The following is a 12,296-nucleotide window of genomic DNA, read 5'->3' as shown; positions in this document are numbered from 1 at the left end:
TCTTCACGCACACCGTTTAAAAAGTATATATATATATATGTGTGTGTGTGTGTGTGTGTGTGTTTTCAAGATGGGAGTTGCATTGATGTTTTATCTTTCACGTAAAGCTTTAACGATGTCTAAAAATATAAAATTTTATTTATATTAAAATAAAATTTAGAAATATATTTTTAAAATTAAAATATATTAAAATAACGTTCACGTTAATGCTTCAACGTTTTATCTTTCATTTAGAAATATATTAAAATAATTTTTATTTTATTTTAAAAATTTTATTTTTTATATTAGTTTGTCAAGACAATACAAAAAAAAAATTGAATAAAAAAATCAATTTTTTTTAAAATATTTTTAAAACGTAAAAATAAACAAATTTTTCTACGCTGCATTTTATTATAGAAAAGGTACCCTATAAAATAAACTTATATTTAATAATTGAAAACGAGTTGTTTCAAAAATGAAAATTCTTTTCATCAATGGCGAGTCGGCCACGTGCTATTTTATAAGTATTCGAAGCTAATAAATAAATTAATGATAAAATCAAAATATTTGATCTGCAAGAGAGAAAAATAGAATAAATATCATGTGATTGTAAAATAAAATGAAAAAACTAACATGTTTCTTATAAAAACATTTGATTTGCAAAATAAAAAAAGTTGGTATACTAAAACGAAAAATTAAAATTCATGTACCCCGTCAAGAAAAACTGAAACCTGATATCCCAACATTACAATTTTTCTTCAGAACATGTCCTTGTTTACATTGCATGCTTTCTAATCTAATCCGTGTAGTTACACTGCAAATATTATGTGTGTTCTTTTCTTTTTTCATAACAAATATCATTTTTTTAATATGAATATTTTGTTAATTTATATATATCTTGATTAATTTTATAAATTTTAAAATTAATAATTATATAAATATTTAATAACTTGAAATTTATAAATTGATGAACTCTAAAAAAAATAAAAATTAAAACCTCAATATTTAAGTTATAGCCAAGTATTTTTTTTTTTCATTCCCTGCCAAGGAAGCGTTCTTGTCCTTTTGAAAGTCGTAACGTTAATATAGAATTCCCAAAAACCACCAAGGATCCCACAAGTCGCGCAAACGGATCATTTCTGGGGTGGGGTGGGGTGGGGTCCCTTGATTCCCCTCTAACGGTCACATTTCCAAATATGACCGTTGCACCCAGAAAACCCCTCCCTATATTAACTCTCTCTCTCTCTCAAGCCTGCACACAAACCAGTCTCTAACAGATCTTTCAGAACCACTTGGAAAAAATCATCAAACATCAAAAGGGGGTCTGTCTCATCAGTTCTCAGAAAAAAATCAACAAATGGGTGCCAGTATCACTCTGGGCAGCACCAATTCTTCAGTGTCCCAATCCCATTACCACACTCACAGGGTTTTCTTGTTTTGCAACTACATTCTACTTGGAGCAGCCTCTAGCTGCATCTTCTTAACCCTTTCGCTTCGCCTAGTACCTTCAATATGTGGCTTCTTTCTCATTCTCCTTCATGTCTTCACCATTGCTGGGGCAGTTTCAGGCTGTGCTGCAGCGTCATCCGGGACTAATAGGTGGTATGCTGCACATATGGTGGCCACAGTGTTGACAGCCATATTTCAAGGGTCAGTATCGGTTTTGATTTTTACTAGAACTGGGGATTTCCTAGGGAACTTGAAGTCATATGTGAGGGAGGAGGATGGTGACGTCATATTGAAGCTTGCTGGTGGGTTGTGTGTGGTGATCTTTTGCTTGGAGTGGGTCGTGCTTACTCTTGCATTTTTCTTGAAGTACTATGCTTATGTGGAAGGTGATGCTAATAATGGTGGCGATATTGCGATGAGGAGGAGTGCTAAGGTGCAGCAAGACGAGGACTTGAAAGATTGGCCATGGCCTTTCCAAGTTTAATTAATTTGGGTTTGGATTTGCTGGATGGTTTCTTCAAGAACTATGTTCGTGGTGCTGCTGCCACAAAATTCTTTATTTGTTCATTCAATTATACGAGTATCATCTTTTTGGATATTGTTTGAATTGGCTTTTTATGGATATATACATATAATGGACTGTGCTTAAATTCATTTGTTTTGTACCACTGGTTGATGGAACGATGTTATCACGGGTGCTGTAAATCTGAATTTCACTCTTTTACTAATAAAAATTTGAACTCTTTTATTAGCTGTTTTCTGTTCTTCCAAGCGTTTCCGGGAGTTACTTAAAGAAATTATTTATCCATGATTGAAATTCTCAGATAAGCTTTTGGGGGCAAAACATGAGCAAGGCCTCTTTTGAATCACGAGCAAGAATGAAAATACCCAAAAAGCTTCCTTGATCCATCATGGGATTAAAATATTCACACTACAAGCTTGCACTCAAGATTCTATAGATAAAACGAGGTGTTCAATACATGCATATTTAAGCCGCCAACAGTTTCTATATATAGCTTACACTCGATAACAGGAAACTACTGTTAATCGATGCAAGAAAACATGTATCTACAATGCTTTCACCGTGCAGCAGTATCAGTACCAACTTATCACTTCACACCACAGTCGTCCATCAAAACAGAGCTAAACCTGAGAGGCAATTGCCGTGTATTAGTCTAAAATCAATGAGATGAGATGGTGGATAGCAGAGTAGTTCAGTAGTTCTAATTAGCTCAGAGCTTCAATTCTCTACCAAAAACCCAGCTGAATGGAGCAGTGGATGCTTGCTTGACCCTACCCTGAGCTCTCTCCTCCAGCCTTCTAATTCTCGGAGGCAATCCACATACAAAATCCTGTGCTTTACGTCCCTCACCAGAAAGACCGGTCAGCTTCTCTACTTTCCATCGCCCTACAAGAAATTCCAGAATATCTGCGTAGTCCTTGGCAGTGTAGACCCCAATCCGCTGGGCAACAGCTGAGTAATTCTCAAAAAGGTTATCATCCTGACCATCGAACATCAAGTGAGCTGGCATTGAGATCTTTTTCCTCATCATGTCAGCTAACGCCAAGATGGTGGCATCTGGATCAATCTCAAAGAGCTTCTCCACAATCTTGGTGTAAGCAGTTTCGTGGCGTTTCTCATCTGCGGCAATGATGCCACATATCTGTGCCAGTTTCATATCCCCATGCTCCTTCGCTAGTCTAGCTGTGTTCCCATGTGAGATGAATGTAGCACGCTCTTGAAATGAAGTGTATATGAAACCAAGGTAGGGGTTGTTTTCAGTTTTAGGATCCTGAAAAGCAAAATAATACATTTTCTTAAAAGTACTGTGTTAAAAGACAAAATGACATAGATCGGAAGGTAAACCTTAGATCAAGGTAATAGCAATGCTGATCATCATATCCTTTAAGAAATTGGTATTGAGAAATACTGGGGAAGCCTGGCAGGAGATTTAATCAATCTAATCACAGTCATTCCACAAAAATAGCCACTGCTCATCCATACTGAACAGGCGCATATGATTACCTATCCAAGCCGAGACATGTAAGATCTAACCTAAATGCCATTTAATTTGATATCCATACCAGCTAAAACAAATAAATCCAAAAACAATGAGTAATCCAGGCATCTGCACCCCTAGAAACAGTAACCAAACTCAATTTAAAGAGTCTAGACAACCAAACAAATTCTTAATATCATTAAAACTGCAGTTGTGTATGGATTATTTCCAGTAACTGGGCAAATATGGAAAACAATAATATGATCCAGTTGCCATGAAAAAATTCTCAGCTATTTGAACGACAGAAAATTGACACAAACTATTAAGATTTTATGATGCCCTCCCCCTCCTCTTTTCGAATGAAAAGGAGGAAGTAAGTTTGGGTTCACAAGGCAAGTGAATTTGTCAAAATAAAATCCACGTGGTGATTGGCTATGGTTGTGTGTGCGCGTGCAAACTGTGTCACAAGTTTGCACAATTCACAGTGCCAGAAAAATAAATAAGGGATCTCACCATTCACAAGTTTGCACAATTCACAGTGCGAGATAAATAAATAAGGGATCTCACCATTCCTGACCCAATAAGATACTGAATTGTTTTCTCAATATGCTTCATGTCTACTCTTCCAGAGAGGTAAAGATACTTGTTGAGAAGGTCACCATGTCTATTTTCTTCAGCTGTCCATGCCCTTGTCCAAATTGCCCAAGGAGTAAGGCTTGCACCAGTCTCATCCCTAATACCACCATCAAGGGTGTTAAGCATTGTCTGGTAAGTTGGGAGGGCTTCTTCAGTAATCATATCTCCAACCAGCACAACAAAATAGTCATCAGGGAGTTCCCTTGCTCTTTCCCTCAATTCCTTAACTTGCTCATAAAATCCATCTGACTCGGGTTCTGGAAGGAAATCTTGTGGCTGCCAACAACTCTCAACAGGTTTTAGGAGCACTAAGAGGTTCTCCTCTGCCCAATTTTCCATGGATTTGAAAATCTCCAGCTTTTGCGGAGGCATAGAATGGGTCACTTGAACATGTACCTCTTGTGGAGGACCATTAGGCTTCTTCTTTAGATTCTGAACCTCTCTACAATCAGTAAAAAATAAAGTTACAAAATCTAAAATTATGGACATGATTAACCGTCCTCTGTAATGCTACACAGATATCGTGAGATCACTCCAGCCATTTCTAATCTGTAGATAGCATGAAAAATTTGGCGTAGTAACAAGTATCCAATTTTTGTGTCCTGAGGGTCATCCCACACTTAATTGCATAAGAATTGGGTAGGGGTGTAAATTTTGACATGGTGCATGTACACAGAAAGTATTTCCTTTGGCTACAAATATTTCCATTTACCATGTTTTCCTAGGTGAGCCAAACATGGAAAAATGTGAAAAATGTTTACCAAAGCATATTTTACATGAAACAAGTATAGCCTTAATTACACATTGCAGTATAGGGCATGCTTCACAACTAATGATGCCCAACGCACCACCTTTAAAATATAGGTATACAAGCAATTGTCTCTAATACATTGGTAAGTGACAAATATTCTCTTTAAGATAAGTCAAGATTATTAAATATTTTCGAAAGAAATATCTCCCAGAAAATGAAACCTCGAGGAAAACTATGAATATTCATACATGAAAGACCATAGATCACATAGAACGGCCCGTTGGAACACACACGCATATAATGGGGGTGGGAGAGGGGAGCGAATGAATATTTAACGAAACTGAAAATTTGTGTAGCTGAAATAGTGTGGAGTTCTGTGTAGGTGCAGCAGCAAGTTAAACAGTGCAGAGCAGTGGGTTTTTGGGTTGTTCGGCAGGGAATTTTAGCTGACAATGTAGCAAAGGGACGGAGGGAGGGAGTGGCTTGTTTTTTTCATTTAAGGAAAAAGGTATACACAGAAGAAACAAAACCAAACTCGACCAACTACCGCAATATTGAGAGACAGTTAAAGTAAAAAATCCAACCACCCAAATCTGTGGAAGTATAGCCCAAACACAAAATGCATACAACCATATTCAATCAAAGAAAAAAAGGTACAAATTCCATGTCAAGAGCATTAACAATCTTTAGAAATAAAATCCTTTGCACAAAATAAAACAATGCAGAAAACAAAGGATTAAAAAAAGCATTTTTGCAAATTGTATGCAGAACATGGTGGAAACTGAAATATCAAATCCAATAGAAGCATTTATTCAATTATTTCAACATTATTTTCCACAGAACCTGATAAACTAAAAAAACCATATCATATTTTAAATATTTTCTTGTAAAACAGACTATATAATTACAAAATAAATTAAAAAACCAAAGCATTGTATTTTTGTTTGCCTTTCTTGGTAGTTCCATCTATATTTTGGTTCGATATGGTTAGTTCAATTTTTATGATTAAAGAACTGAGATTTTGGTTTGGATTAGACATTAACCAACCAATAACCAAATGGGAAGACTGAATGCTCACCCCCTAGATATTAAATGAGATAAGCTACCCTGAATTCCGATCTCCAGATCATGTTGTATGACAAGATATGGAATTTGCGTACTAACAAGCAAGAACTATTTGTTCATAATATACTTAATCCAACTAAATCAAAGCATCCACTATAAAAGATGCAGCATAAAATCTGACCCAGCTTCAATGGTTTCTATATGGATAACGAATATTCAATAGCATGAAACAGGTTAAGCCAAGCATAGAGTTACTCATTCCCATCAAAGAAGGCAAAGCAAATCATGAGAAATCAGAATGGCATACATCAATCTCAGTACATATAAACTATTTATAAAACACGATTACAAAACACAACTGGTGTATTGAGGGGGGGAAACAGCAAGCTATTACAACCAAATAGGAAGAAAACAAGGACATCTAAGACTATACAGGCACTGAAACCAGTCAACCAACCGGCCTAGTTCAAAGGAATAAGTTACCTCACACAATCAGACCCAACTCTCGACGAAGGGGCAAAATAAAATAAAATGTACGCCCCCACATGCAGCTCACACGGCACACAAAAAAAATCCCTTTAGAATATTACCGGATGCTGCATTATATAATTGTGAAAATGATATTAACCGTACATGATGTCAGAAATTTCTTCTTTTTTAAGTCCCAGAAATAAACCAATATTTTTCTTCTTACATGTCTAACTGATCTTGAATAAACAATTCCGTGCCTCTAGCTTTAAAACAGTTTTATAAATTATGAGAATCACTGCAAGCATTTTCTTAACAAAAAAAAAGGAAAGAAAAAAGAGTACTGTGAAGTAAACTTAGATTCATACCACCTCATAAAAGCATCCTATAATAAAATTAGAGCTCCATGCTGATGCATGCATTCAAGAAATGGAAAAGACCATGTTAACAACATAATCAACCAATCTAATAAACCAACCTCATAAAATGAAAGGCAAAAATCAGCTAAAAAAATGTTAGGAGGAATTCGGCAAATAAATTCCAAGAACCATGTTTTGATCAAACAGAAATGCAAAAGACTGATTTATAGCAACATCATTGGTTATTATTTATAAAAAAATAAACGAATCCACCGACTTGAATAAATCAAAAGGAGGCATACATAAATTAACTGCGGATACAGAATCAAGTTCAAACAACTGTACACAAAGCACAAAACGAGCCCATTTTACAAGATACAATAACGTATAGGATCCAAAAATATTAATGAAATCACAGGGATCTAAATGAAATTTTAACAGTGTCAGGCCCATTTATAATAATAATAAAAATAAAAATCAATCTTTGATCAATCAACTCATGATACCTGTCCAGTTCAAATTAAAAATGAGTAGGTGACAGGGAAATGACAAATTAAGCTCGTTTAGCACGAACTAAAGACAGCCCAGATCAAAAGAAAAAAATGGTCATTTCCAATCATACCCTTTCACGTCGGCAAAGGAAAAAAATTAAAAAAAAAAAACCCATGATTCGTTTAATAGAAGAAAATGAGAGATGGGGGGAGAGGGGCTCACTTGGTGGAAATGGGATTCAATGTAGAGGCCATGAGAACTCTATGAGGAGATCTCATAGAGCGAGATTGAGAGGGAAGGTTGTGGATTGATGGGAAGGTTATTTGGTTCAGCTTCAAAGCCATTTTCTCTCTTTCGCTTCCGAAACACACACAAAAGAAATGAAAAGAAGAGAGAGAGTTGTGGTGGTTTTGGTTTCTCTGCTCTTCTGTTTCTGTTTATGCAAGCTTCTTTTTTTTAACGTAAACGCAGAGAGGAGTTAGAGAGAGCTCGAGGAAAGCGAGCACCGAGAGAGGGAGGAGAGCGGAAAATGGGAATATGGTGGGAGAGAGACGCGGCATAAAAAAGAGATTGATTTGAAAAGGACCACTTTCTTTACCCATTTTACCTGTTTGCCATTCCCTTTTTCTTCTTGGAGATTACAAATTGTTAGTTAGCCCGACAGGAGACAAAACCAGGGTGTTGTGAAATTATCAAGGATGCTTGCTTACACGTCACAAATATCATTTTAATTCATACTTTATTGTTTCAACTAGAAATAAATAAATGCTTTCCGAGGTATAGATCTTTAATCTTCTACAAGGTGACAAGATGTTGCCCTGTTTTTTGGAACTTGAAAAGTAAATTATAAATTAATTTGAATTGTATTTTTTATAGTTTTTAAATCTGGTCTGATTCAAGATTCGAGTTTCAGGTTTTGATTGAGTTATCGGGTCAGTCAGGTCAATTTTTATTTTAAAAAAATTTAAAACGGCGTTGTTTTAGTAAAAAATAAAAATCAACGGGCTATAACCGGTTGTCAGGTCATCATTTATTCTATTTTTTCATTAATTCAGTCCAATTCTAACCTTAAATTGATTAAATCTTGGACCAACTCGTTATATCAAGCCGCATTTCAAAATTATGGTGTACGTTATGATGCATGGAAGATCACTTATAAGAAATTGAGAGATTAAAAAATAAATACTGTTAACCCTATAAGGCTAGCGCGATGGGCAAAGGGACAGGCTTCCTTTTAATATTTGATTTTAATTATTTAGATAGTATTTAAGATTCGTGATAGTATTTAGAAAATATTTAAAATTAAAAAATAAATTCTATTAATTCTATAACAGGTTTTTTTAAGTATTTTTTATTTAGAAATATATTAAAATAATATATTTTTTTATTTTTTATTTTTGACTTCAAAACTATTCAAAATCATAAAAAAAAAATTAATTCAAATAAAAAAATCAAGAATTTTTAAAAACACCACACAGACAAATACACTTTTAATGTCTCAATGACTGTTGAATATTGAGACTCAACTTGTTTTTCATCAAAATTTAATTATTTTTTTTATAATTAATTCTTTTAAAATATTTTTTTATCATTTTGATGAAGAATAAATTTTAAAAAAATAAAAAATATATATTTTAATTTATTTCAAAATCAAAAACATTTTTAGAAACAAAAAAACACTAATTTTGAAGACCTATTTTAGTTGATAAATAGATATAAATTTGACACCATCATCCTCAAATTCTATAAAAAAGGTGAAGGAAGATGATTTTTTCTGTGAATGTACTTAGTATAGAAGTGAAGAAACTTGATCGAAAATATATTTGATTTTGGTACACGAGAATTGGCGTGACAGGAATCGTATGTTAATAATTTTCCTTCAATCTGCCAATCACTAGTCATGGAAAAATTAATTAACGATTAAAATAGACGTGTTTAGCATAAACTCAGGGTTTTGTTTGTTAGAAACGATGAGTGGGGATAGACGTTAAGTGAAGGATGAAGAGTGTTTTTGTTTTTTTTTTTTCATGGTGGATGAAAAAAAGAGAGTTTAGTATCACTTAATCACTGTAATTAATAAAGTTAATAGTTAATGGAGGTACGTAGTAATCTAATACTTCATAGATTGATGTAATCTTTTTGTATATAGTTATTTTTTATTTTTTTAAAATACCTTTTTTTATTCAAATTCTCTTAGTTCACTTAATTATTTTTTTTATAAAAGTTTTTTTTTAATGTTTTAAAAGTATTTTTAAAAAAATTAATTTATTTTATTGTGTTTAGATCATTTTGATGTGTTGATATAAAAAATAATAATGAAAAATTATTTTAATATATTTATAAACCAAAAAATATTTTAAAAAATAATTGCTACTATACTCTCAAATATCATCTAATTACTAAAAACATGTATTATTTTACATGTGTTGGCATAAAAAGTGCAAGGAGAGGTGTAAAATTTTATAATATTAAAACGTTTGTTTGTTTGTTTGTTTCCGTTATAATTTGTTTTTGAATATGTTTTAGATTATTTTTTTATTTTAAAAAATATTAAATTAATATTTTCAAATAATTGAACATATAATTTCAATTAAAAAATACTTTAAACAAAAAAAAAAACAGACTGCACGTATGTATCCCTTTGCGTGATCTCTAACAGCTTGCTGAAGGTCATCCCCGCCGTTGACACCTCCCACGCCTCGTAAGTCGTTGCTTTGCAGCTTTTGACGATGACAACCTTCATTGTCTGTTTCGTTTATCAATCCGTGGTGGTGGAGTTCGTGTTTCAGTCGCCATAGCAGGACCCGCCGGAAAATGCCAATATGAACGGAAGAAATCTGCTCGCTTTCATTTCCCAAGGCTACAACAAGTTCTACTCTTATAATTATAACGTGATTTAATCATAAAAAACTAGAGAAGCACAAAAAAAATATGTTTTTCATAAAGAAATTTATATATTTTTTTTAAAAAATGTCAGTCCTTTTAAAAGTTATTCATGATTTTTATATTTTTTTTCCTTGTAATCCCTTTTCCCTGAACACCCAATAAGCTTAGATATTTCAACATGAATAAAACCGAGGATGAATATATTGTACAACCAATCCTTTGTTTTTTTTATTTTTATTATCAATATAAATATTCAGATCTGTATCTTAATTAATCTTATGAACTTTAATATTAATTACTATATAAACTTTTAGTGATCTTGAGATTTATAAAACTCAAATTAATAACTGCTAATAAACAAATTTAAAATCTGACCCATTAGACTACTCGTTTCATATCTTATTCTTTATCTTTAAATAAATCAGTCAAAATTTCCACCCTATCTTAATATTAATTAATATAAAGTGGAGACCTTTTTTGTTTAATTTTCTCTCTCAAAATTCGTCGTTTGGTACCCACGCCACAAGAAAGAAAGAAATTTCATGCTGGGTTGAGTTTCTTACAGGCAAATTATCCGACTCGAGGCGGGGGGGTCAAGTAATGAATTACAACAAGCTGTGGAATTTGATTTACAGAATATGGAGAGATGTTGGGTTCAATTTCTTATTAAGTTTAGAAATTTCAAACACGCATGCATGCCCTTCCATGAAATGCACGAAATTCCATTCATGAAAAACACAGAGCCAGCAATAAACAAAAAAGCAATGCCATTCCTCACAAGATCTAAGTACTATAAGAGCAAAGATCCTCCTGCTCGACGCCATTATTTTCTCTTCTCCCTTCTGAAAACAAGAGCTCAAAGAAAGTTCATGAGCAACGAACTTCACTTTCCACTGCTATAATCTCACATATACTAGGCCATTTCAAATATAAACGAAACGAGGCATTTATTATATGCTGAAGGAGCTTATACCAGTGCATGGTAGTGTATTCATTACTGATGCATCGTATATCATATAGATTCATGCTAAAAATATACAAAAAATACATGAATGGCTGTAATTTATCAACTAACTTCGTGAGGTCTGCTAAGAGCTAATGAATGGTTGTAATTTATCAACTCATACTTAGTTTTTTTAAGATATATAAAACAGTACAGTTCGATACAATCAATGGCCTGATGACTAAGTATCTGACCACAACATCGACAGCTCATGTATTGCTAAAATTTTCTTCGTGGCAGAGAATTCAATGGCTTTGTCCTTTTGCCAACCATCGTCATATACTTTCTATTAAATTACAAGCTACTTTTCCCAGCAACTCAACCATCGAATAGCATGGGGCTTGGTGACGGATCGGGATAGCGGTGCAGATATGTTTTTTAATGGCATGAGCCCAGCTGTGGTTTCAAGAAACACGGCCTTAAAAATTGATGGTGATAGGAAAAGCACGCAGAAAAAAACAAAGGATTGGGTTCTTTTTTCATTCCACTTTAAGATGAAATTAATCGAATGCAGATCTGAAAAACTAAGGGGGCGAAGTTTAGTGTGACTTGTATAATCATGTGAAGCGAGATAGAATTTTGCAAAGAATGGAGAGAAAAGGTGGAGAGCGAGCTCACAATGCCTAGCGAGATTAAAAAAAATAAAATTGTAACAGTTCGGTCTCTAGGGTATCTTGAGGATATTTCCACGGAGTTTTCAACATATTTTAATATTAAAAATATATTTTTAAAAAAATATATTTTTTAATTCATTTTCGAAGTCTCTTCCGTTATACATACAGAAGTACCATCTTAAAAAAAATCATAAACTATAATTCTCAATTAAATATTAAATAAAAAATAAAAAAATCAATTTTTAATGTTGAAAAATAAAATTAATAAAAAATATAATTATATCTAAAAAAGTTATCAAAATCAAATGAATAAAAAAACAAATGCATAAGGATCAACATGATATAAAAGTAAAGTAAAATTAAATATTGAGAGATAAAATTAAAAAAATAAATTTAATTAAAAATATGATTAAAAACAAGATAAATAACAATTAAATGAGCGATGACTAGATATAAGAGATGAAAAATATCGAATAAAAATAAAATTGAAAAAAATTTTAATTTTATGTACCATTTAAAAATAAAAAAATCAAGTTTTAAAAAATCAAATTAAATAACTGATTTAAAGTTCTAAAATACAACACATGAAAATCA

General features: G+C 32.8%; 2 protein-coding genes across 2 annotated transcripts; one reads left to right on the top strand and one right to left on the bottom strand.

Moving 5' to 3' along the window:
* The first annotated feature begins 1,240 nt into the window (after positions 1–1,240).
* Positions 1,241–2,179, top strand: LOC133697098 (uncharacterized). The gene has a single exon (XM_062119450.1). The coding sequence runs from the start codon at positions 1,337–1,339 to the stop codon at positions 1,910–1,912; it is 576 nt and encodes a 191-aa protein (XP_061975434.1). The 5' UTR covers positions 1,241–1,336; the 3' UTR covers positions 1,913–2,179.
* A 134-nt stretch (positions 2,180–2,313) lies between these two features.
* Positions 2,314–7,745, bottom strand: LOC133697097 (stearoyl-[acyl-carrier-protein] 9-desaturase, chloroplastic-like). The gene is made up of 3 exons (XM_062119449.1): positions 7,422–7,745; positions 3,996–4,506; positions 2,314–3,221 (listed from the first exon to the last, which is right to left on the bottom strand). Exons 1-3 carry the CDS (start codon positions 7,541–7,543, stop codon positions 2,661–2,663), a joined length of 1,194 nt encoding a protein of 397 aa, XP_061975433.1. The 5' UTR covers positions 7,544–7,745; the 3' UTR covers positions 2,314–2,660.
* Between the last annotated feature and the right edge of the window lie 4,551 nt (positions 7,746–12,296).

The sequence above is a fragment of the Populus nigra genome, chromosome 6 (assembly GCF_951802175.1).
Source record: "Populus nigra chromosome 6, ddPopNigr1.1, whole genome shotgun sequence".
NCBI classification, from domain to species: Eukaryota; Viridiplantae; Streptophyta; class Magnoliopsida; order Malpighiales; family Salicaceae; genus Populus; species Populus nigra.
The sequence above is the reverse complement of the archived record's forward strand: the minus strand, read 5'-3'. Positions and strand labels throughout refer to the sequence as shown.